This window comes from Schistocerca piceifrons, chromosome 3, assembly GCF_021461385.2.
Source record: "Schistocerca piceifrons isolate TAMUIC-IGC-003096 chromosome 3, iqSchPice1.1, whole genome shotgun sequence".
Classification (NCBI taxonomy): Eukaryota; Metazoa; Arthropoda; class Insecta; order Orthoptera; family Acrididae; genus Schistocerca; species Schistocerca piceifrons.
Genome location: NC_060140.1, coordinates 619,253,978 through 619,277,308, shown reverse-complemented (window position 1 = coordinate 619,277,308; position 23,331 = coordinate 619,253,978). Strand labels below are relative to the sequence as shown.

Sequence of the window (23,331 nt, the reverse complement as noted above, 5' to 3'; positions counted from 1 at the left end):
ATACTAGGCAGAAATCCAATCTGCATGTGGAATGCACTTCCTTGACTCTTGTGCAGAAATGAGTGCAGTATTCTGCTGCATCCATTTTCAATAAGCTACCACAAGAACTCAATACTCTTAGCAGTAGCCCAAACTCTTTTAAGTCTAAACTGAAGAGTTTCCTCATGGCTCATTTCTTCTATTCTGTCGAGGAGCTCCTGGAAGAGCTAAAAAATTAAGCAAATTCCAGTGTTACATTGTTGATTTTCTTTATTTAAATTTACGACTTGTCACCTGAATATGTTTTTTTTTATATTTCATTTTATCTGTTTCTATTATCGTGTTATAATTTCATGTATTGACTCTTTCTATGACCATGGAGACTTCTCCTTAATTTGGTCCCACGGAACAATAAATAAATAAATAAATAAAAAACAAAAAATCTGTGCACACCGTTTAGACTAAGCAAACGAAGCAGTAGGCACTAAGCAAGTTCTTTACAAAATTTCTTACCTTACATTTCAGAAAGTGTACAAAATTCAAATGACTACCATTAGAACTCTAAACGCATTGCACTTACGTGGGACAATAAGGAGATGCATAATACGGAGGAACGCATATTCGACTTTAATGTCCCGACTGTGACGCAGTTCAGGTCCCCGAACAATTATCGAGATCAACCAGATATACTGGTCTATGAAGACATTTGTCTTCATCAGTTTCTGTATTTTCATTATTGGTAGCAACACGCATACCATGTGACAACTGCCAGCCGCTGTGGCCGAGCAGTTCTAGGCGCTTCAGTCTGGAACCGCGCGACCGCTACGGTCGCAGGTTCGAATCCTGCCTCGGGTATGGATGTGTGTGATGTCCTTAGGTTAGTTAGGTTTAAGTAGTTCTAAGTTCTAGGGGACTGATGACCTGAGATGCTAAGTCCCATAGTGCTCAGGGCCATGTGACAACTAAGATTAGAGTTTAACGTTCCGTCGACAACCAAGTCATTAACCGCGCAGCTCAGTTTCCGAGGAAGCTAGTTATTCTGCCAGTAACTGACTGTCATTTCGATAAAAAAGGAGTGTCGCTGACAACTGATTATCCGCTGTTTTAAACCACGCAATCACAGTCTACCGTATTTTACGGACCATAAGACGCACTTTTATGTTCTCAAAATTTCCTTCAAAACTCAGGTACGTCTTATACTTGAAATTAATATAAAAATTCCCAGTGTTTGATTTAGAAATCCCGCCAGTCTTAAAAATGTCCATAACATATTCGATGCCGCGGGAAACCTATTTCTGTCTGGGGTAACATTGGATTCAATTGGCAGCAGCAGTGCACCGATGTAACGAACGTGAGTTGCGGGGTTTCGCAAGCTTGCTAACACTGTCTCCCTCTTCCCCGGAATTACAGACCCAGAACCTTGTCTTGCCTATGACACGTCACTTCAGACTATGCTGCCAGTGAACCTGAACTGAAAGTGACTTGTCTTATCAGTAACAGTTCATTGTTTTTGTTAGTAGCTAGTTTCGTAACGGAAAAAATATTAGGTATTCATATGGTGTGGGCCGTAAATTGAAAGTAATGGAAAATGTAGAAAAACATGTAAACAGAGCAATTGAGCGGCATTTCGGTCCTGCACCAACAGAAAAAGCCATTAGCGACTGGCGCGCTAGTAAAGAAGGACTGGAAAATAAGAAGAAGACTGAATGTGCAAATAGAGGACTGAATCCAAAATGGCCAAAATTAGAAAATGACATATTGAAATGCATTCAAGGACACTGCCAATGTGGCACCGAAAGTAATACAAAAATGATTTCAAATACACGCTCGTCAGCCAGCGCTACTGTGGACCTTAACAGACTTTAAGAGTGGAGTTGGTTGGTGCTTTAGGTTTATGAAGCGTCATGGACTTAACATGCGAACCAAAACCAAAATATCTCAGAAAATGAGTATGAAGAGAAAATATTATCTTTCCATCACCTTATTAAAATATTATCTTTCTATTGAATTACTATTCAACATCGAAAAACCCAGTGCGGCGCTAAGCCAAATAGTGAATGTTGACGGAACTCCTTTGACATTTGATGTAATGAGTAATAGAGGTGTTGCCATGAAAGGTACTAATTAACTATAAAAACAAGTGGACATGAAAAAATGCACTACACTGCTGTCCTTTCATGTTGTGCTGACGGCACTAACCTTAATACAGTGACAATTCTCAAGTGTAAACCAATGCCAAAACCTTCTGAAATACCGCCTGGTGTTGTTCACGTACGTGACAAGAGTTCGATGGACAAGGCTAGTATGAAATTATGGACTAACAAAGTGTGGGAGTGAAGGAAAGGTACTTGTTGAAGAAGAGATCTCCTCCTATGCTAGATCAGTTTATTAGTCATTTGAAAAATTCTGTGAAAGAGAAATTGAGACAGGGAAATACACAGCTTGCTGTTATTACAGGGGGACTTATTTCACAATTGTAACCACTTGATGCCTCGATAAATAAACCATTTAAAGTGTATATTAGAGAGGAATGGAACAAGTGGATGATGAATGAAACCCATCATAAATTGACGTTGAAGGGAGCTTTAAAACGACCTACAATTAAATAAGTGTGTCAGTGGATGAAACAGTCGTGGTATAGAGTGAGAGAAGACATTACTGTTAAATCTTCCAAGAACTGGGGCAAACCTAACGCTCTCGATGGCAGCAAAGACCGTCTTATACACGAAGAGGACAACGATGACGACGAAGAGGAAGAAGAAGAAGAAGAAGAAGAAAAAAAAAAAGTTCAGCTGAACATTTTCAGGGATTTAAAGGCCACTTCGGTTTTATAGACTAAGAATTTTTTGTCTGGCTCTGTAATCTAATACTAAAAACGGTAAAAAGATTATTTAAAGAAATTGCTTAAAATTTGAGGTACGTATTATAGTCTGTAGCGACTTATAACCTGTAAAATACGTTAAGTACCATGCAGGTGTAATACGCGGAGGTGGCAACACAGACTTACCCTGGACGTACATTAGCTTTGAAGCCGGTGCCGCCATGTTAGATGCCCCAAAACATTAGCAGAGTACTGTTTACAATTGCTTTTCGGTTTTAATTTTTGCCGCGTACTCGCAACATTGATTTAAATAGAATGTGTTGCAGTAGTTTCGTGAGTAACACAGAATCCGGACGGCATGTTCAGACGTTTTGATTCAGTAATACGATTGTTTTTCTTTTCGTTACTGGTATCTTCTTTTTGTAATACGTCTCAAATAATCGCGGAGATAAGTTTTTTATGTGAAAAATCTGCTTCCGCAATACAGTTATGTACACAGTACAGACTGGCGAAACTGATGTTCGGTCTATGTTCTCTCCCCGAAACCGCTGAGAATTTTGACATGTTTCATCAGTTTCCAATCTCTCCTCACAGTGTTCACCAACAGAGCTATGATAGGAAACCTGAAGTCAAATGACAGAAATGAAACAACTACAATAAAAGTAAATAGCGCACCCTATAAAGTGTGTATATAAAAGAAAATATCGCTTGAATGAGTCCACTTTCGAATGAATTGTAGTTCTTTTGCACTTTGGACTACAAACTGAATGGTTAGTCGACCTGCAACTGACGCAAGCTCCCTTTTTCTTGCCGGCCAGGGTGGCCGAGCGATTCTAGGCGCTACAGTCTGGAACCGCGCGACCGCTACGGTCGCAGGTTCGAATCCTGCCTCGGGCATGGCTGTGTGTGATGTCCTTAGGTTAGTTAGGTTTAAGTAGTTCTAAGTTGTAGAAGTTAAGTCCCATAGTGCTCAGAGCCATTTTCCCTTTTTCTTATAAAAATGCTTTCACCAGAAGCTGAGGCAGTTAACATGGCGCACATTGGCTTCAAGTTCGTGACCACCTGACAATTCCCTTTATTTGTCTCTATGCCAATTACAGTTGCGACAGTCCTTGCTGCGGTAGTCGTTCCGTTTACAGATGGAGCGACACTAGCGCTCCATGCGGTGAGAAAGCAGTCACATTAATCGTGAGTATAATGTTTGTTAATTTTAATTTTAATAACCAACAGCATCAGCTACACCGTTTACTTAGAATTTACCTAGGTTTCAGTCGGGATATTTATAATGTTTGTTTTTCATCCCTTCTCTAACTGATTTGCGAAATATTTATTGAAATTTTGTGTCGAAGATTTTATTTAATATCATAAGACATGGATGATTCTCAAGTGAGCGCAAATAGGGCTAAAACTAATGAATCCAGTGGCAAGCTGCAACGTACTCGTAAAGAAATACGTGTAACGTTGGATAGCGTTGCTACCTGTAACGTTGATACCAAAAGCATATAAACACACAGATTCACACGTAAGAAGCAGAGCGACATGTACCACAAAGCGCAAAAGGAATCGACGCCACATTTCGCGCTCTGTTCAGATTTTTAATCATCGGCGAGTGTTGTCATAAATACGTCCTTTATATTATTCTACATGGTGACAATTATTAAACTGCATGAAATAAAAGCGTCACAAGTTCTGGACGATTTCCGTTAGAAAGTTCAAAGTGCACGGTTGACCGCGGGGCATGATGGGAATTAAGATGAGCTTGTGTGGTTTGGCATTCAGGAGGTCACCAACAGGATCTATGTCCCGACACTTCAACGGGTCATGCCGAATTTCGCTATTCGTCTGCCCCACATCATCGTCAATGATAGCAGGCATAGCGAACATGTCATACTATAAATAGAATATCTATAGTGACGTTTGCATATTGAATAAAGTGTGTATGCACCAGTGTCTGTAACTAATTTACGATTTTCTAGTATAGTTCGCCGGCCGCGGTGATCTCGCGGTTCTAGGCGCTCAGTTCGAATCCTGCCTCGGACATGGATGTGTGTGATGTCCTTAGGTTAGTTAGGTTTAAGTAGTTCTAAGTTCTAGGGGACTGATGACCACAGATGTTAAGTCCCATAGTGCTCAGAGCCATTTGAACCATTTTTTAGTATAGTTCAACAATTACCACCCTGTGTGTGGGACTAGCAAATTCCAGATGCCAAGGGTATAGCTATGTTGAAAACATTACGAAAATTTGACTATAATACAGTCCGTTTAAAAGCTAATATTTCAATGAATTTAGACAACGAAATAGAGTATTTCGCTTCCAGATTAAGAGAAACAAAACTTCGAATTACCATACACACATAGAAGAAGTGTTGCATCACCTCGGTTCAGAGAGTTCCGGAATCTATACAGAAAATTCGAATAGACATCAACTTAAACATCATTTCAACCCTTTTTCTTGCTAATGAAAACATCGCACTGCATGTTGTACCACCGTACAGCGTGACCTTCAGAGGTGGTGGTCCAGATTGCTCTACACACCGGTACCTCTAATACTCAGTAGCACGTCGTCTTGAATTGATGCATGCCTGTATTCGTCGTGGCATACTATCACAAGTTCATCAAGGCACTGTTGGTCCAGATTTTCCCACTCCTAAACGGCGTTTCGCCATAGATCCCTCAGAGTGATTGCCGGGTCACGTCGTCGATAAACAGCCCTTTTTAATCTATACAGGCATGTTCGATAGCGTTCATACCTGGAGAACATGCTGGTCACTCTAGTCGAGAGATGTCGTTATCCTGAAGGAAGTTATTCACAAGATGTGCACGATGGGGGCGCGAATTGTTTTCCATGAAGACGAATGGATCGCCAATATGTTGGCAATATGGTTGCACTATTGGTCGGAGGATAGCATTCACGTATCGTACAGCCATTATGGCGCCTTCAATGACTACCAGCGGCGTACTTCGGCCCCACATAATACCACCCCAAAACCTTTCTGCACTCGCTGGACAGTGTGTCTGAGGCGTTCAGCCTGACCGGGTTGCCTCCCAACACGTCTCCGACGATTATCTGGTTGAAGGCATATGCGACACTCATCGGTGAAGAGAACGTGATGCCAATCCTGAGCGGCCCATTCGGCATGTTATTAGGCCCACCTGTACCGCCCTGCATGGTGTCGTGGTTGCAAAGATGGTCATCGCCATGGACGACGGGAGTGAATTTGCACATCATGCAGCTTCTTGCGCACAGCTTGAGTTGTAAAACGACGTCCTGTGGTTGCACAAAAAGCATTTTTCAACATGGTGGCGTTGCTGGCAGGCTTCCTCCCAGCCATAATCCGTAGGTAGCGGTCATCCACTGCAGTTGTAGCCCTTGGGTGGCCTGAGCGAGGCATGTCATCGACAGTTTCTGTCTGTCTGTATCTCCTCCATGACCGAACAATATCGCTTTGGTTCACTCCGAGACGCCTGGACACTTCCCTTGCTGAGAGCCCTTCCTGGCACAAAGTAACGCTGCGGACGAGATCGAACCGCGGTATTGACCGGCTAGGCACGGTTTAACTAAAGACAACACGAGCCGTGTACCTCCTTCCTAGTGTAATGACTGGAACCGATCTGCTGTCGGACACTCCTCCCCCCCCCCCTACCCCGTCTAATAGGCGCTGCTCATACATAGTTGGATGGGTTTAGTGACATCTCTGATTAGTCAAAGGGACTGTGTGTGTGTGATACAATATCCACAGTTAACGTCTATCTTCAGGAGTTCTGCAAAACGTTTTTTGAGATATGTATAAGTAAAGAGACTCTTTCTTCGTGAGGTCTTTTCTTCTGTTATTCACGAGCCATATTCCGCTCCTAAAAGTAAACATTTGTCATTAAAACAAGTTTGTAGTTTAAAAGCTAATCTTGACGATACTCTCGGTATAATTAGGAAACCTGCAGTTTATTGGGCTACAGACGTTCTCTTTTGTAGAAACCATTTTACAAACTAATGTAATCAATTACGATTCCCTTTCGCCTTCACAAGATCTCGCCAAACTCAACAGCATCACTTGCTGGTCCCTTGGGGCGCTGTTATCGCTTTGGGTTACAAAAACCGAGACAGAGTGTCGTGGCTGTTGTGTTAGACTGTGATGTAACTGTAGAGATAACGTTAAACGTATCTGCGTTGTTGTTAAATGTGTCTATGGCATGGGCATTGGTAAGGAAACACGCTTGCAAAATTATTGGCTCGTAGCAGTGCTCATTTTCACGATGTGATCAAGGCATTGAAGAACGCTAATATGAGACAGACAGGTCTTCAAACTTTTAAAGTATTCCAAGTTAACCATTTACAGGAAAGAATTAGCAACAGATTATTTTCGGACTTTTCTACAGGTCGCCACTTCTCGTTGTCAGCACTGAATCTTGCGGTAGTAGGCGTACCGCACTCCCACAGTATTTTTATGCAAATAATGAGTCTTGTAGAAAACAAATATGGATGAAATTTGTCCAGGAGTACCTGAGTTATAGTTTTATGCCACGTCTTATCACTCAAAATTCTTAGCCAATAGGGTGCTACTATGCCTTACTGTTTCAGTAAATTTTTCCACATAGCAAGTGAAATATGTGCCACTTTAGACAGAAATTCATTCAGGCCTTACAGAGATATGTTGATTTGTCATTGTCTTTGCCATGCACACCTCCTTCCTCCCCCTCACCCCTGAGCCGGAAAATTTCAGTCACTTTACTAAACGAATGTCATCTTCAATATTTCCAAGTTCAGAGCCTTATTTACACATCAATACCTTTTCAAAAAGTATAATGAAAGTAACAATTTGTGAAATTTGCAAATTTAAATTTTTTTGGTGGTCAAAAAATATCCGTCCTCTCCTCTCGTTGATGTTGTAAAGGGTGCTGACACTACTTACGAATCAGTACCTCTTTAAGAACAATGTCAAAATAATTCAGCAAAGGTTATCGAAATTTTTTCAGTGCACAGTATGAAAAATGCAATGGTATTGCTAGGGGTTTAAAAGGCCTTTCAAATTTACAAGCTGACCCGGATAGAAATATCCTATGAGCCTTTCAGCTGTGTTCGAGCCCTTCACGTGCTTCCCTCCGGCGGCTATTCATTAATTATATATAATCTTGGTTCTTTTCGAGATCAATTTCAGAATAGGCTGTCGTAAGTTCGTTAATATTTTAAGTTATCATAATTTCTTGCGAATAGAACATCATCGGCAAATCTCAGGTAATTTAATCTCTTTCCCAGAATTTGGATTCCATTTGCTTTCTGATTCAGTTTAGATACTGCTTGTTGTAGGACTTTCGTGTAAAATATACCACAGGACAAACAGTTCCCCTGTCGGATCACCAGGTGGGGATTAAGACAACATTAGGTCTAATAAAGAACAAGAATTGAGCAATGCAAGTGAGCTTCTATGACTGTTATAATTAATCCAATTACAAAGATGGTGAAGAGATTTAAGGAACGTATGGTAAGATACTAGAATATAGTCATTTGTTGAGGGAGTTGAAAATGTACATCTAATGGGCAACTGAAAATCGATAGTAGGAAAAGATACAGAAGAAAAAAAATTAGGAGGCTAAAGTGGGTAAAAGGAATGAAAGGGGAAGCCCTATGTTACATTTTTTCACAGAGCATAAATATTGATTAAAGATTTTTGGATAAGGTTGTATTCATGGAAGAAACTTGGAAACATCATAAGATTCCAAATAGATTATATAATAGTAGGACAGGTTTAAGATTCAGATTTTAAGCTGCAAAACATCCGAAGGGGCAGTTGTGGACTCTGACCAAAATTTGTTGGTTATGAACAGAACATTGAATGCTGAAGCAGTGGTTGGTCAAAGAGGCAAAAAGTCATTTCTCATTAGAAATTCTTGGAAAACACCAATTTAATCGTCAAAAAGAGAAAATATACATATGGAGCAAATAATCCACATACATCAGTAGTAACACACAATAAAAAACGCAGCAGAAATTTTGTAAAGTAATGGGCGATCCCATGGTACTCTACGGATGTGATATGTGGGTCATTTACAAATGACAAGAAATTAATATCCAAGGTGCTTAAATTATATTTTACGGCGACGAAGGCTGTACCAGAGTAGACAGACTAAGAAACAGTAACATTAGGAAGGACCCTAACATATTTAAAGTAACAAACAAAATTTAAGACAACAGAACAAAATGGCGTGAACCATGGTAATTTACCATGGTAAGATATCAGAATCCGGTAGACCAGGGAAGTCTGGCAAGAGAAAGAAAGCGATAGATACCGAAAGAAGCAATGGTCTAACACTTGAAACGCTCTAGAAGAAGAATGAGAAAGAGAAGAGGAAACAGAGGCGTCTAAAATATGAGACTGACAGGAAGCGCAAATTGGTAAAGTAGAAATGTCTAGAGGCAGAATGCAGAGTTGTGGAGGTACACATCGCTATGGGAAAGATAGTTATTACACACACGACAGTTAAAGAAACCTTTGAAATAAAGAGAAGCAGATGTACACTGTCAAGTCACATTAATATGACAACCTGTAAAAATCCTGAATAACCACCTTCTGATGCAAGGACCGATGCGAGACTTGAGCGAAGAGAATCATTGAAGTTCTGAGAGGCCTGAGCTAGGTTTCCCAGTTGATGATCCATGGCATAAACAAGCCGATCGAGGTGGTCCCACAGATTCTCCAAAGGATTTCAATCCGGTGATCACGGTAAACTCATCCTGGTACTCATCAAACCATGCGCACACAGTGTGAGCTGTGTCACACGTTGCATTGTCCTGCTGGTAAATGCCAATGTGCCAAGGAAGAACAACCTGCATGTAGGAGTGGACGTGGCCTCCTGGGGGAGATGCATTACTGTTTTGATTAATTGTGTCTTCCAGAATGACGAGATCACCCAGGATCTGCCACGAAAACACTGACCAAACTGTTCCCGTCCACAAAGGTGTTTGCCGGTGTGGCCATGCGGTTCTAGGCGCTTCAGTCTGGTACCGCGTGACCGCTACGGTCGCAGGTTCGAATCCTGCCTCGGGTAAGGATGTGTGTGATGTCCTTAGGTTAGTTAGGTTTAAGTAGTTCTAAGTTCTATGGGACTGATGCCCACAGATGTTAAGTCCCATAGTGCTCAGAGCCACTTGAACCATAAAGGTGTTTGCTTCGAGACGTTACACGCCATACACGAATAAAACGAGATTCACATGAAAAGCTCACCTGCCATCACTCAGTTACGGTATTGGAGTGAAAATTCCAGCTTCCGTTGCCGATGAGCAACAGTCAGCATCGATGAATGAACCAGGTGCCTACTGCAGAGGCCGATAAGCAGCAATGTTCCCTGAATGATCGTTGAGGACATGTTGTTCGTAGCCACTATGTTCGTCCTGGCAGTCAGCTGCTCAACAGTTACGGGTCTATTTGCCTGGTCACATCTCCGCAGACTCTGTTCCTCCCTTGACCGAAAATCCGATGACCAAAACCTTTGTATATCAGACGAATTGCTCCATTTTCACGTTATGACAATGGCTGAACTGTTGCCTGTGTTCCCCTGACACGCTTTATATGATCTCCACTACTAATTCTGCTATTGACTATCAGTGAGTGGTTACTGCAGGTTGTCGTTTATAGGTGGTGGGCACATCAATGTGAATGGACCGTGTCTGAATATCAGGAGCTCAGATAGCAATCTAGTATTAAGAAAAGAATGGGAATACAGGAAATGTATTCACACTTGCAAATATGAACTACCACCATCTATATATTGGAAAGACGACAGTGAAAATATGTGCCAGACTGGCACTCGAACGTGGGTATTCTGTTTTACGCGAGTGGTCGCCTTAAGCGCTCGGCTATCAGTGCACGATTGACAGCCACCCCCAAAATTCCATGTGTCAGAGCCTGCATCAGTATGTTACGTATATTTCCTTCCAGCAAGGACATATTTATTGAGAATCGACGGCTTGGAGTTCAAGAATTAATACGAAATAGCTATTTCGTAAAGAATGGGAAGTTGAAAAGTGGAAGGAGTAGATGAATATTTATAAATCTTATACACAAAATCCTACTTGAAGACAATATTGTGTAAAGATGAGAGATGATAGGTGTAATGAAGATGTGTTGCTGTGAGAATAATGTGAGAGCAATGGAAGACCGAAGAAGGGACGACACACCTGTAGTAGACAATATCCCTCATAATTATTATGATTTTTGGGAGCAGATATTATGATAAAACCATTCCACACCAAATACAAGGTATTTGAGATAAGCGAAATACCCTCCAGCGTCAAGAAGAATGTAATAATTCCAATTTAAAAAAAGACTGGCAATGACAGTTGCGTATATTAACGATCGATTAGTTTAATATGTCGTGGCTGGAAGGTACTAATACCAGTTATTGGCAAAAGAATCAAGAAATAAGTAGAAGTCAGCCTCGGGGATGATATCTTTTGGTTCAGAAGAAATGTATGAACATGTGCGGCAATACTTATAGAATACTGATTGCAGAAATGCTGTTTAAAGCATTTGTAGATTTAGAGGAAGCTTCCGAAGGTGTTGACTGGAATGCACTTGCAATTCCGAAGGTAGCAGTGACAGAATATAGAGATGAGAAAGGCTATCTACAACTTGTACAGAAACCAGCCTGTAGCTATAAGAATCGTAGGACTTCAAAGACAAGCAGTTACTGGCAAGGGTGTGAGACAAAGTTTCAGTCTATTCCCTTTGTTATTCAATCCGTAAGTGAGGCGAACAGTAAAAGTGGACAGTGGAGGGATGCAGTAGCCTTGCTCAGTCGGTTAGTAGTTTCAGTTTGTTGTGCGTTTTCTGTCGGATGAGGTATTTTAATGTTAGGACTCTTGAAAACTGTGAGGTGGAACTCAAGGGACAGAATCCCAGTGTGATAGATGCGGCTTAAAGACGGTAGTATTTTACGAAGTTATTCTGCTATAAAACTGCGAGAACATGGAGGAGGTCTCCTGGGATGTCTCTGGGGTTCGACAAAAATAAGATCTCTATGGAGTATCACAGTTGAAAACAAAATCTCTAGTCTAAGATTTTATTCTATGATTTTATTCTATGATTTTAGGAAGGAACTGGTGCGGAGACCTCTGACCTTCATATTTGACCCTCGTGTTGGTTTATTTGGTACACTGAAGTGAAAATTGGAATCACTACATTGAGTATGTCCAAATGTGTGTGAATTCCTTAGGGACCAAACTGCTGAGGTTATCGGTCCCTAGATTTAAACACTACTGAAACTAACTTACGCTAACGACAACAAACACATCCATGCCCGAGGATGACTCGAAGCTCCGGCGGGAGTGGCCGCGCAATTCATGACATGGTGCCTCCAACCGCGCGGCCGCTCAGCGCGGCTACGTTGAGTATAACAACTCCTCAGAGGAAGGATTTACTGCCCAACTACACTCAGGTGCTTCTCCAGTTCCTCGACAACGGTATACGTGCCACCATTCCAGCTGGCAGCAGATGGATCGAGACACAAACTTGCGGTGTGAAGGAAACTCTGCCGGCCATTAATACCATCTGGGGAAGATGTCACTTATTCCGAGCTGTATCGTATTTTGTGATCCAACACCTGCTTTAGCTGCTACGATTCTCGTTTATCAGTTGGATCCATGCACGTATCGCTGACGCAGTTAGAAATTCACAGTAAAATAAGTCTATTTTTAGGATATCGGTTGCCGTGTCCCATCGAACTCTCATGCTGATATAGCATGCTATACAGTGGCGTTTGTTTATGTCGTTCCAACTTATACGATAACTATCCACCGAAGATGCTTGACGAGACGTTGTCCATTTTTTGGTCGCGGAAGGGGGAACGCTGCTGTACCTGCAGTCTCTCTGCAGTCGTAATCACTCTTAGCTGGTACACTGTTTAATAAACGCTCTAAGATTGATTTGCCGCGACATTCTTTCTACGCGTTATAGTTTTAATAAACTTTAATACTGCGGTATCCTGCAAAGAGATAGAGTACAAAACGAAGGGAAACTTACCTGTGGGGTGAAGACGTTAAGATATAGACAGTCCTCAGCGCCAGAGAGAGGCGGTCCCGGTACTATCAATGCGTACTGCGTGCACACTGGCCCAGGAGTCGTAGCATCGCGAATGTGTGTCCACGTATCGGGAGGCTGTGGACTCTGCAACAAAGATTGAAGAACATCGTATTACCCAGGTCACTGATGAAAAACGTTCCTAATTAACATAACATATTACTGTAATTTGTATTGGTCCGTTAGTTCGTAGCGTTTTTGTTTTGCATGTTGGTATTCTGGTCGTTCTGGTTTTTTTATCGATTGTCACTTTTTATTTGTAGTTCAGTGTTGCTAACTGAGTTTACATATTGTCATTTTGTGATAGTGAGTCGAACTGTGGACACTAGAAAATGGAGTGCCAAGTGGAGAAATCGGAACATTTCTTCTTTTTGAGTTCAATAAAGAGCTGACAGCAGTGGAGACAGCCAGCAACATTTACGCCATGCATGGGGTTAGTGCCACTGGACGAGCGCGGCAGGAAAATGGACTTCGTGTTTTAAGAATCGTTTTCACATTGTTGACTCTTCATGTTAAGGAAGACCTTCAGGGTTTAGTGAAGATCGTTTGTTTAAACACATTAACTCAAATGATGTATATCTGTGTACTTTAGAAATGGCAAATGTCGTGAACTGTGTTCATTTCACCATCGTGCGACACTTGCATGCATTGGAGAAGGTTCAAAATTTGGCTGTATGTGTACCGCATGCTCTGAACTAAAATCACAAAGATCAGTGGGTGGCCATATGAGCATCACTGCTTGCTCGTCACCAATTGGGACGTGTACAGTATCCATCATTCCTATCCTGTAGCGTTACTGGTGACGAGAAATTGTATCTTTGTGCTAACACAAGGGAAAGAAAGGAATGGTTGAGCCCAAATGAAGAAGAAACTCCCTGTACAAAGACCTGCGTACATCCAAAACAAAGATAATGTTCGCGCATGTGGTGCAACAGCAACGGTGTGGTGTACTACTAATTGCTTCTCAGAGGTGTAACCGTCGTTGCTGACGTTTGTTTCCAATAACAGAGATGTTTTGCAGACAAAATCGAAGAACAGAGACCAGAAAGACTGCCTGAAGTGATAGTCCTTCACGTTAACTCCCGCCCACTTTCTGCCAGACTGACATGAGGCAATACGCTGGAATTATTTCGCACCCACCTCATTCACCTGATATTGTGAATTCAAATTTTCATCTTTTTCTTTCTCTGTCGAACAGCCTTCAAGAAATTTCCTTTCTGGATGAAGATGAACTACGAACATGGCTCTTGGCCCTTCACCTCAAAACCACGTAATTTCTGCAGTCATTGGATCGAAAAGTTATTCCAGCATTGGCAAACTGTTTTAAATAGTGAAGGATGATATATTACTTATGACTGAAGTCTCTGTAATGCGTAAGTGTGTGGAAAAACGCTACGAACAAATGCACCAACCCAATACTATGCTAGCCGGCCGAAGTGGCCGTGCGGTTAAAGGCGCTGCAATTTGGAACCGCAAGACCGCTACGGTCGCAGGTTCGAATCCTGCCTCGGGCATGGATGTTTGTGATGTCCTTAGGTTAGTTAGGTTTAACTAGTTCTAAGTTCTAGGGGACTAATGACCTCAGCAGTTGAGTCCAATAGTGCTCAGAGCCATTTGAACCATTTGAACCAATACTACGCTTAATCCTAATACGAAGAAAACCCAATTATTCATCACCACTTACAAATAACATTCAGAATTTAACAAACAGCGTTTTAACGATTTAATGATACATCTTTCACTTTTTCAAAAGCAAGTTTCACAACACAATACACACAAAAAAACTGAAACTTTCCATAAGCTGCCTTTTCGGCTCATAAAAAACAAAAGTCGACTTCGTTTACAAAGATATACCAAATTTCATGCTAGCTAAAAATTATTAAAAAATATATAGTGCTTGGCTATTTTATCCGAGCATCAGCATTAGATGGCCAGACATGTAAGGGATTGATGGCCATCGGACAAAACACTTTAAACTCAAATATAAAATTATAAAAAAAACTTTTAGCACATTAAACATCTTTTATTGAAAAGCTTGATGTAAAAAAAATCTTGTAAAGATATTAACTGCACTTAAATTTTAACTTAAGTAGAACCTCATTTCAAAAAGGCATTTTAGAATTCTTGAATTCTGTAACGTTTTTATTAACTCATTGGAACATACTTGTTTTATGTAGGAAATAATGAGAAATCGTCTCGATAGACTTTACTTTACAGGCTTAGAATTTTTTTTAAACTGCATTACCAAATCGATGGTACTGATCAACGTATGATATGCAAGATTCACGTAACCGACGCTTACACCTGATGTGCTGAACCTCATAACAGGTTTTGTCTGTTTTTGAGTAGTCCTCCCCACGTCCAACGCAGTTGTTTCATTCTTCAAGAAGTTCGTCAGTTGACTCTTCCTTGTAGTGTTCTTCATCTGTCTGAAGTACCTTTAACGTTCCTGATCCGAGCCTTTTGAATAGTCTTTATTTTCAATAGGCCTGGGTTTTTTCTTTCATTTTGCGCGAAGTTTCAATTTTAACTTCGTAATATTTTCGTTTGAAATCCGGGTTGTAGCTTTAATTTTTCTAGGCCTACATGTTTGTTTGAGATTCTGGTCTAGCTGACAAAGGTGAAATATTGTTCGGAATTTTTGTAGGAGTGACTTGGTTAGTTTCATTTGAAATCAAAGGTCAAACAGGCCGATTGTCTCGTCCTGTAGAATGTCTTGGTACATGTGACGTTGCTCTTATTTCGGGGGATTTTTAGCCACAATAGTGTGCTGAAGTATACTTGATGTAGCTAGTGGTGGATTGCGGCTTGTGTAACACAGCTCTTTCACTGGATTTCTGGCTAGATGACTCGATGATACCTGCTCTAGCAGAGGACGAGCTGCCTTCGTGGAGTGTTTGGCCAGATACAGTGATGTTTTCATTTCCTGTAAGTCTCTCTGGATCACTTCTAAAAGCGTGATCTGAAACTGCATCGGGATTAAACCGGTAGAATCCTGTTGCTTTGAATCCAGAGATAGCGTTCCCTGGTGTTGCAGCTTTTCCCAACAGTCTTTTAGTATTTCGCCGAAGTGAAATCTTCGTAGCTTCCGATTTTGCTACTTCCTTTGCAATTTTTCAACAGCACTGTGAACATACAGCCTTAAAGATTTGAACACAGATCAGACCAGCGGTGGCAGTTAATAGGTAGTATGGCTGGAGACGCAAGTTAAAATGATACTGTTCCTGAAACTTTCTGGCAGATTAAAACTGCGTGCCGGACCGAGACTCGAACTCGGGACCTTGGCCTTTCGTGGGCAAGCGCTCTACCAACTGAGCTACCCAAGCACGACTCACGCCCGTCCTCACAGCTTTACTTATGCCAGTACCTCGTCTCCTACCTTCCAAACTTAACAGAAGCTGTCCTGCGAACCTTGCAGAACTAGCACTCCTGAAAGAAAGAATATTGCGGAGACATGGCTTAGCCACAGCCTGGAGATGTTTCCAGAATGAGATTTTCACTCTGCAGCGGAATGTGCGCTGATATGAAACTTCCTTCCAGCCCAAGGTCCCGAGTTCGAGTTCGGTCCGGCACACAGTTTTAATCAGCCAGGAAATTTCATATCAGCGCACAATCCGCTGCAGAGTGAAAATCTCATTCCGATACTGTTCCTCTCATCAAATCTCAATATCTGTACCGAGCTACAGTGTGATGTATGGCCATCCAAAATCAGCGTAACTATGCCAAGAAGTTAGCAGGGCACAAAGTGATCCCTTTGCCATTCAAAAAAGATCCGAGCATTACCGTAGGCAGATTTCTTTGACACGACAGCTTTACTTCCCGCTGGTACATTGTCCTCCCACTCCTTTCTCTTTTTTTTAACTCCCTTTATGACAACAGAAGGAGGAAGAAACATACTTTCAACATTTCAGCGTTCAATTACTGTAATAGTATCTACTGAGGAAATAATCACAGGAACTGTTTTTATCCCCTTTTCAGCTATAACAGCACCTGGACGTCTATTTAACGGAAGGCGTGTCTCATCCATGTTAAATATAGTTTCCGGGTAACTGAGCAAACCATTTTCTTCCATCAGGTTTGAAAACAAATTGAAATATTCCTTCACTTCATCACGAATTATTCCGTGGACTCTGGCCAAAGATATGTTTTCAGATATTCGCACTCTTAGGTCTGGAAGTCGAGATAAGAACTGTTGTAGCCAATCTTAACTTGCTTTTCCGTTTCATTACTAAATTTATATTTTAGGCCAAGCTGCAAAACAAAATTATAAGGTAGATTACGTACAAAGTGCCTCGTTAATGGAAAACCCTGGATCTGCCTTTTATGTTCTGTGGTGGACAAGTTGTAACTCTTTAGCTGAACCCAAACAAGAACTAGGAGCCACTGCAATTTTGGAAACACAGCTCGTCTTTAATTTTTTCTCAAGAGTTTTCCTGGGAATATTAAACTCCATGGAAGCTTTTCTCACAGAATAACCAGAGTTGTTTGCTTAATTAATAACATATTTATAGTCTTCTTCTTTGCGCGACATCTGTAAAAAAAATAACGATGCCATCAAAATTTAACTTATAACTCTATTATGGGATGGTCATCCATCCCGATGATGGTATGGCCGTAGCTCGTCATCAAACATGGTTGACGTAAACCCAAACAAAATCTACGTACCGGTGTACAGTTAGACATAAACAATCCTAAAACTAAAGTTATGATTCAGTTGAAATGTTATGGCATATTGTATAATTTCATGGTATACTTAAAACTAAAATAATGGAAATTACTTACTTTTACTTGAAATAAAGAGTCATCCGGTGCAGCAACAGTCACTCACGTTAGTAACTAACTACCAGCCGACCGGCAGCCTGAACAGCGGATCGTGGAAGCACTAAGGGCGTTGACCGTCTCTCCCGTATGGCCGTTTATCCCGGGTTTACCCCACTATTTCAATTAATAATATGAAGTAAACGGGATAATAGGTCACGTTATCTTTGAGGCTTTGAGAGAAAAAGGTTTTATGAAATAAATTTGTGGATTCAAAAATATTCTCCTACTACCTCTTGACATCAGGTTGGGCCTAATGAAATCTAGTGAAACAGTCCGTGAAAGCTTTAACAAAAGATGGACAATGTTTCAAGTATATCTGCGAGATGTTTCCTCATGTGTCATAAAAGAATTTGAAAGAAGGCATGTCTGTTAAATTTGGCAGTAGAAAAATGATTATTTATTCCAACTTGGAACAAAAAATAAAAATTGGAGTGAAATGGGATTTGTTACAAAGTTCTTAAGCAGCAGAGAAAGACAAACCACATTATATTTCTATTGTAGCCATCATGCAGTAAATTTTCAAGAAGTTCCGCTGATTGATGAGCCTCAACTTTTACTTTTTTAACTGTCAACTTGGTTTCTTCCCTGATAATCTGAGTAATGTCGGTAAAGGATATAATGAGCTCTTTCATAAAGAGATAAAAGTGATGGTATCAGGGTCACAGGAAACTCAGTCAGTTTCTTACCGAGACGTACATCAGGAAATTCATCGGAGAAAAATCTTTAAGCACGAGAGAGAAACTAAATGTAAGCCAATGGATAGATAGCCCCTATGGAACACAGAGGTGTTTCATATTTATAGTAAAACATTTGTTCAAATTGAATAATTATTTTTCGTTCGAGTTACATGTTTTTGGTTAGTGATTGGATTGGGGCAAACCTATACATGATAGAAACTAACTGAGATCAAAGATTTGTTCAGTAACTAAAAAAAACATAACACTAAGTTATTACCTAACAAAATACTTGCAAGAATATCCTTCAGCTGGCATGTGATGTTGATACAAACCGACATTTCATAAAAAAAAGGAACAGTAAACAAATTACAGCTGGAATTCCGTAGCTGAACATTCTCTAGCATGAATGTACATTGATATAGGAAATCTTCTCTATGATTTCAGTATTCTCCGTTTAGCTGTATGTCAGGAAATGAACGCTACCTGCAGGTTGACAATCTTATACGTGCCAAGACTTCTACAGTCTATGTCAATTTAAACAAAATCCTTTTTGTGCATTGGAACGCGTCTTTTGGAGACTACGTACATTATTGAAACTGAAGTTCCGACAGTCTTTTCATTTGCCTTCTTCAGGGCGCCATGGAAAGGATTTATTTTCAAAATGACCTCGTCTAAAGGGCAAAAAAGATTTTGTTGAGACTGAAACAGTGTAGTTGCTTCTAGTCTTTCTTGTGAAAATAATTGGAATGACGAACCTAAGCTGCTATGGTTCTCCAGAGTATGACAGAAAATTAGGTGGCACTGTATTTTAAAGTATCGTGCTCGTCCTTCGTATGATCATTCCGCTTGGATTATCCTTGTTTAACTGTGTCATGTTTACACCAAGCACTTTACACAAATGTCGAGATGGATGACCGTTCACATTTATTTCCTACTTGTTAAACTGATTTCCTGCCCTGATCTAATTGTTATTGAAATGTATGGGACTCTAAGGTCCCACCTACGTTCCTTTTTATAGCGTTTCATTGAGTTCATCTGGTAGAGGTGACAGCTTCTTTGACATACCACAATAGTGAAGAATAGTGCTTATGGAAACTCTGATGCCCTACTGAGAGTGAAACTGTTGGAGAAAGGTTCTCGCATAGTACACGGTCGTAGCATTGTGACAGATAATTCACAGAATATCAATAACTGATAAGCAAAGAGACAAGTATTTTACTGTGGCGGTGATAGTCGTACATAACTAATCAGGCAACCATGCTCTTCGTAGCAGAGCCGATTTGTTTCTTTATTAGACAACGATATATTTTTTCAAAGAGTACGTTTTTGAACTGTTAGTGATGTCTATAGTTGAGGTTCATGCTAAATGTTGTGGTAACATTACTAATTGTGACCACACAGACTACGTTTGGGAATCATGAGAGTGCAGAATAATTATTTATTTTAATCTTATCTTACCAGATTTATTCGTTGTACGTGTAATTTAACATAACGCAATACGTTTCGAGCACATTCTGCTTATCTTCACGCGTTTATGTACACAGATAATTTTAACTTGAAAATAAGTTATCTTAAACTATATTTAAACAGATCGTCTTGTTTACTGTGCATTATTGGAGAGGTTATTGGGGAATTTGGAGTTTGAGGAGGGGAGGGGCATTGATCGACCAGAAATTGATGTCCAGTGATGTCTTCTCTTTGTGTGGTCTGTGTCTCGTTTATAACGATTGACACCACGGCCTGTGTGGGATGCAGGCAGTTCTGCACCAGTTATTGTGCTGAAAGATTGTGTTGTACACTTTTTCATATGACACTTGTTCAATTACGATTTTGGCGTCCCAAAGCTTGGCTTTTCATCCAGAAAATTCAGGACTCGTCTTGAAGAATATGTAGACTGGTACAAACTGTATAGAGGTAACAAAATAGCATTAACAACACAAATTAAAAAAAAAAACAGGCCATCCTCTGAATATGGAAGACAACCCCGACATTTTTCACAAAATCGGGAAAAGTAAAAAAAAAAAAAAAAAATTGATATCTTGGGAGAAATTAAAATTTTCATTCATAAGACAACATATGGAAATAGTATTCTTAGTCAGGTAACCTATTTCAGAAACTCATAACTCTTCAGTAGTCTTAAGTTAGTTTCATGCGACAGGTGTAAGATATGCCAATGTACACAAACCGTTGCTAGACTTTCAGTATTGTGACTGAACTGCAAAATGAGATAATTGATACTCATCCACGCTACAAGGCCGCCATATTGTATTAAGTGTACAGTGTTGACATGTATATGGCAAAAATTCTGCAGTGAGTTAGTCGAAAAACAGTGACCAAATAAACAGCACAAACTGTAACATTACACAACACCTCTGCCTGTGTACCAAGGATGGAATACGAAGTTTTGGGACGCCAGAAAGGTAGGCGAACAACTGTCACACATAAAAGTGTATCACGAAGTTTTCGTAACGTAATCAATGATGTAAAGCTATCTGCATCCCACACATGTAACATCAGTCTTAATAAAAATCGAGACATAGCTCCACGCGGACGGAAGACATCACTGAACACTGGCCTACCACTGCTTCTGTCACCCTATCACCGAATACCCCAATAGTCTCTCCAGCAACGAACAGTTAAACCTAGTTTAAGACAATTTATTTTTAAGTAACACTTATCTTTATGCATAAATGGCTGAGGATAGGCAGAACACGCTCGTAATGTGTTGCGTTATGGTATGTTAAATGTAAAACAAATAAAACAGACCAGTAGCAGAAAATACAAATAAAAATGTTATGATAGGTGTCACTTGCGGAGAAAATGATTCGTTTTTTGTTCATAATAGATAGGTGAAACTCTATTAACCTTACTCCAATCAGTGGTGTATTAAGTGCGTTAGTCGTTCGTATAAAACTCCCGTCCTCTAAAAGGGGGAAATATGTTTAACACATTTACTACCAAAAAACGTTCAAATGTAATGGTGTGTACGCGACTATCCAAGTTTATAATCAGTTGACTGTGCTTTTACGCGTAACTTTTTCACTAGATATACAGAAATATTCATTTAGACGAAATTTGGAGAACTTCTGGCTCCCTATCTGATCCTTAGCCTGATTTATAAAGCAAGACATGCAAGGAAAGATCTTCCTCATTGCATACTTTTGTCATGCTTGAATTCGATTCACCTAAAACAACACGATTACAATGAAAATTAGCTTGGCATATGATTTTCTTCCAAATTGTTTTGTGATTTGTGACTTCAGGTCATCTATGACCTAATCCTTCAGGAAGAAACTGTCTTTTTGTTTGGGAAGTAATTAACATAACTTGCACAGTGCAATTATTGGCAATAGAAACGAGAGTTCTTTATTTAATAACTCCTCTACGACAGAGTGACTATAAGATATATAACAAAGGAGAATCAAATACTAGCTCATTACCACACCTAGAGTAGGCCACGACAACAGCAAACGCGACAGCTGTGCAAAGCTGAAATTTAATTCTCCGTCCTGGCCAGCGTAGGCAAGGAACCACACGGTACCATCTAGAGGACACCTTCTGCGACTAATGCAAGGCTCCACCACCGTCGTTGTTTCCCATGAGATGGCTGGCACTTTTTCTATTTTGTTTCAATAACTGGCTTTCAGGACGTACCCGTACAGCCATTTTAATCGTGGAACGTCAATTTCGATGATGCGATGCAGCACAACACCCAGTCCCTTAACAGAGAAAATCTCCGATTGTACAAGGGCAACTGAACTCGGGCCCTTTTGGTTAGTAATACATCGCGATGAGCGCGCAGCTACCAAGGTGGAGCAAAGCTTGACGACGAGTTATACATTTACATCTGCAAATCACTGCGAACTGCATTATACCAATGTTACGGTTTATTCCTGTTCGGTTAATCTATGGAGTGCGGGAAAAATAACTGGTTAAATAGTTTTGTGCTCGCTTTAAATAGTGTATTCTTATCTACACCGTGCCGACGGCAGCGATACGTGGGGAGCCATGGTAAATATCTAGATTTCTCACATAATACTTACTTACTTTGTAAGTAAGCTTTCGTGGAATATACGCCATCTGTTTTCAATAGTCCGCTATTTCAATATTTGCTTCAGGCTCTGCCCTGAGTCAAAGAAGACTGTGATCATTCGTACTGCAGATCCTCTCATACGTACCTTATTCCACATTAGTCCTATTTAGTATGGGTCCCACACACTTAAATAATGTTTTAGCATTGAATGCACGAGTCTTTTGTAAGCTATGTCAATTGTAGACTGATTGTATTTTCTCCATATCGTATCAATAAACAGAAGTCTGCCACATGCATTACCTGTGTCATATCCCCACAAATCGTTACATTAAGATATTTGGATGAACTGACTGAAACCAATAGTGACTTGGTTGTAGTCATACGAACACACTTTTGGGACTAGCCAGGGAAAAAGGTTATTCCAAACAGTCCAAGTCCTCATGTGCTCACCATGGCTGTGTGGCGTAAAAAATAACTCCTGACGACTCCATAATTGTGACACCTGTCTATAAATCTGACGCTCTGCACCGCCTTGAATGATGTTTCCATACATGGCTTCCCGTGTAAGACTTGATCTACTAAGCCCCCTTTACATCCTCTAAAGTGTGTAATATGAATTGTGAAACACCCTCTATAAAGAGAATCGGCCTACAAAACCATCCAGATGCCAGTCCTAACCATTTTACACAAGTGCTCATAGCTCCTTTGGTATACATTTTACAGCCCATGTTCACTATGACGTGTTTCTTCTCTTGGTCATCTGAATGTTGCATACTCTACATTCTTAGCAACAACAGTACCGGGAACTCTGTTCCACTGAGAGGTATTGGAATGTCTTTCGCTTGTGACTTGACATTCTTTCGTTTCCGAACCAGGGAAACTTACGTCAGATTGACACATTTATCCATCTTCCTTGAAGGTTTGTAACAT

The 23,331-nt window shown here is 40.4% G+C and overlaps 1 protein-coding gene across 2 annotated transcripts in view; it reads right to left on the bottom strand.

Moving 5' to 3' along the window:
• Positions 1 to 23,331, bottom strand: part of LOC124789344 (juvenile hormone esterase-like) — a 114,306-nt gene that overhangs the window by 78,106 nt on the left and 12,869 nt on the right. For both annotated transcript variants that reach the window (XM_047256669.1, XM_047256668.1), the window contains exon 2: positions 12,814 to 12,957. In XM_047256669.1, coding sequence (XP_047112625.1) covers positions 12,814 to 12,957 — 144 coding nt within the window. The remainder of the gene's footprint in view (positions 1 to 12,813; positions 12,958 to 23,331) is intronic.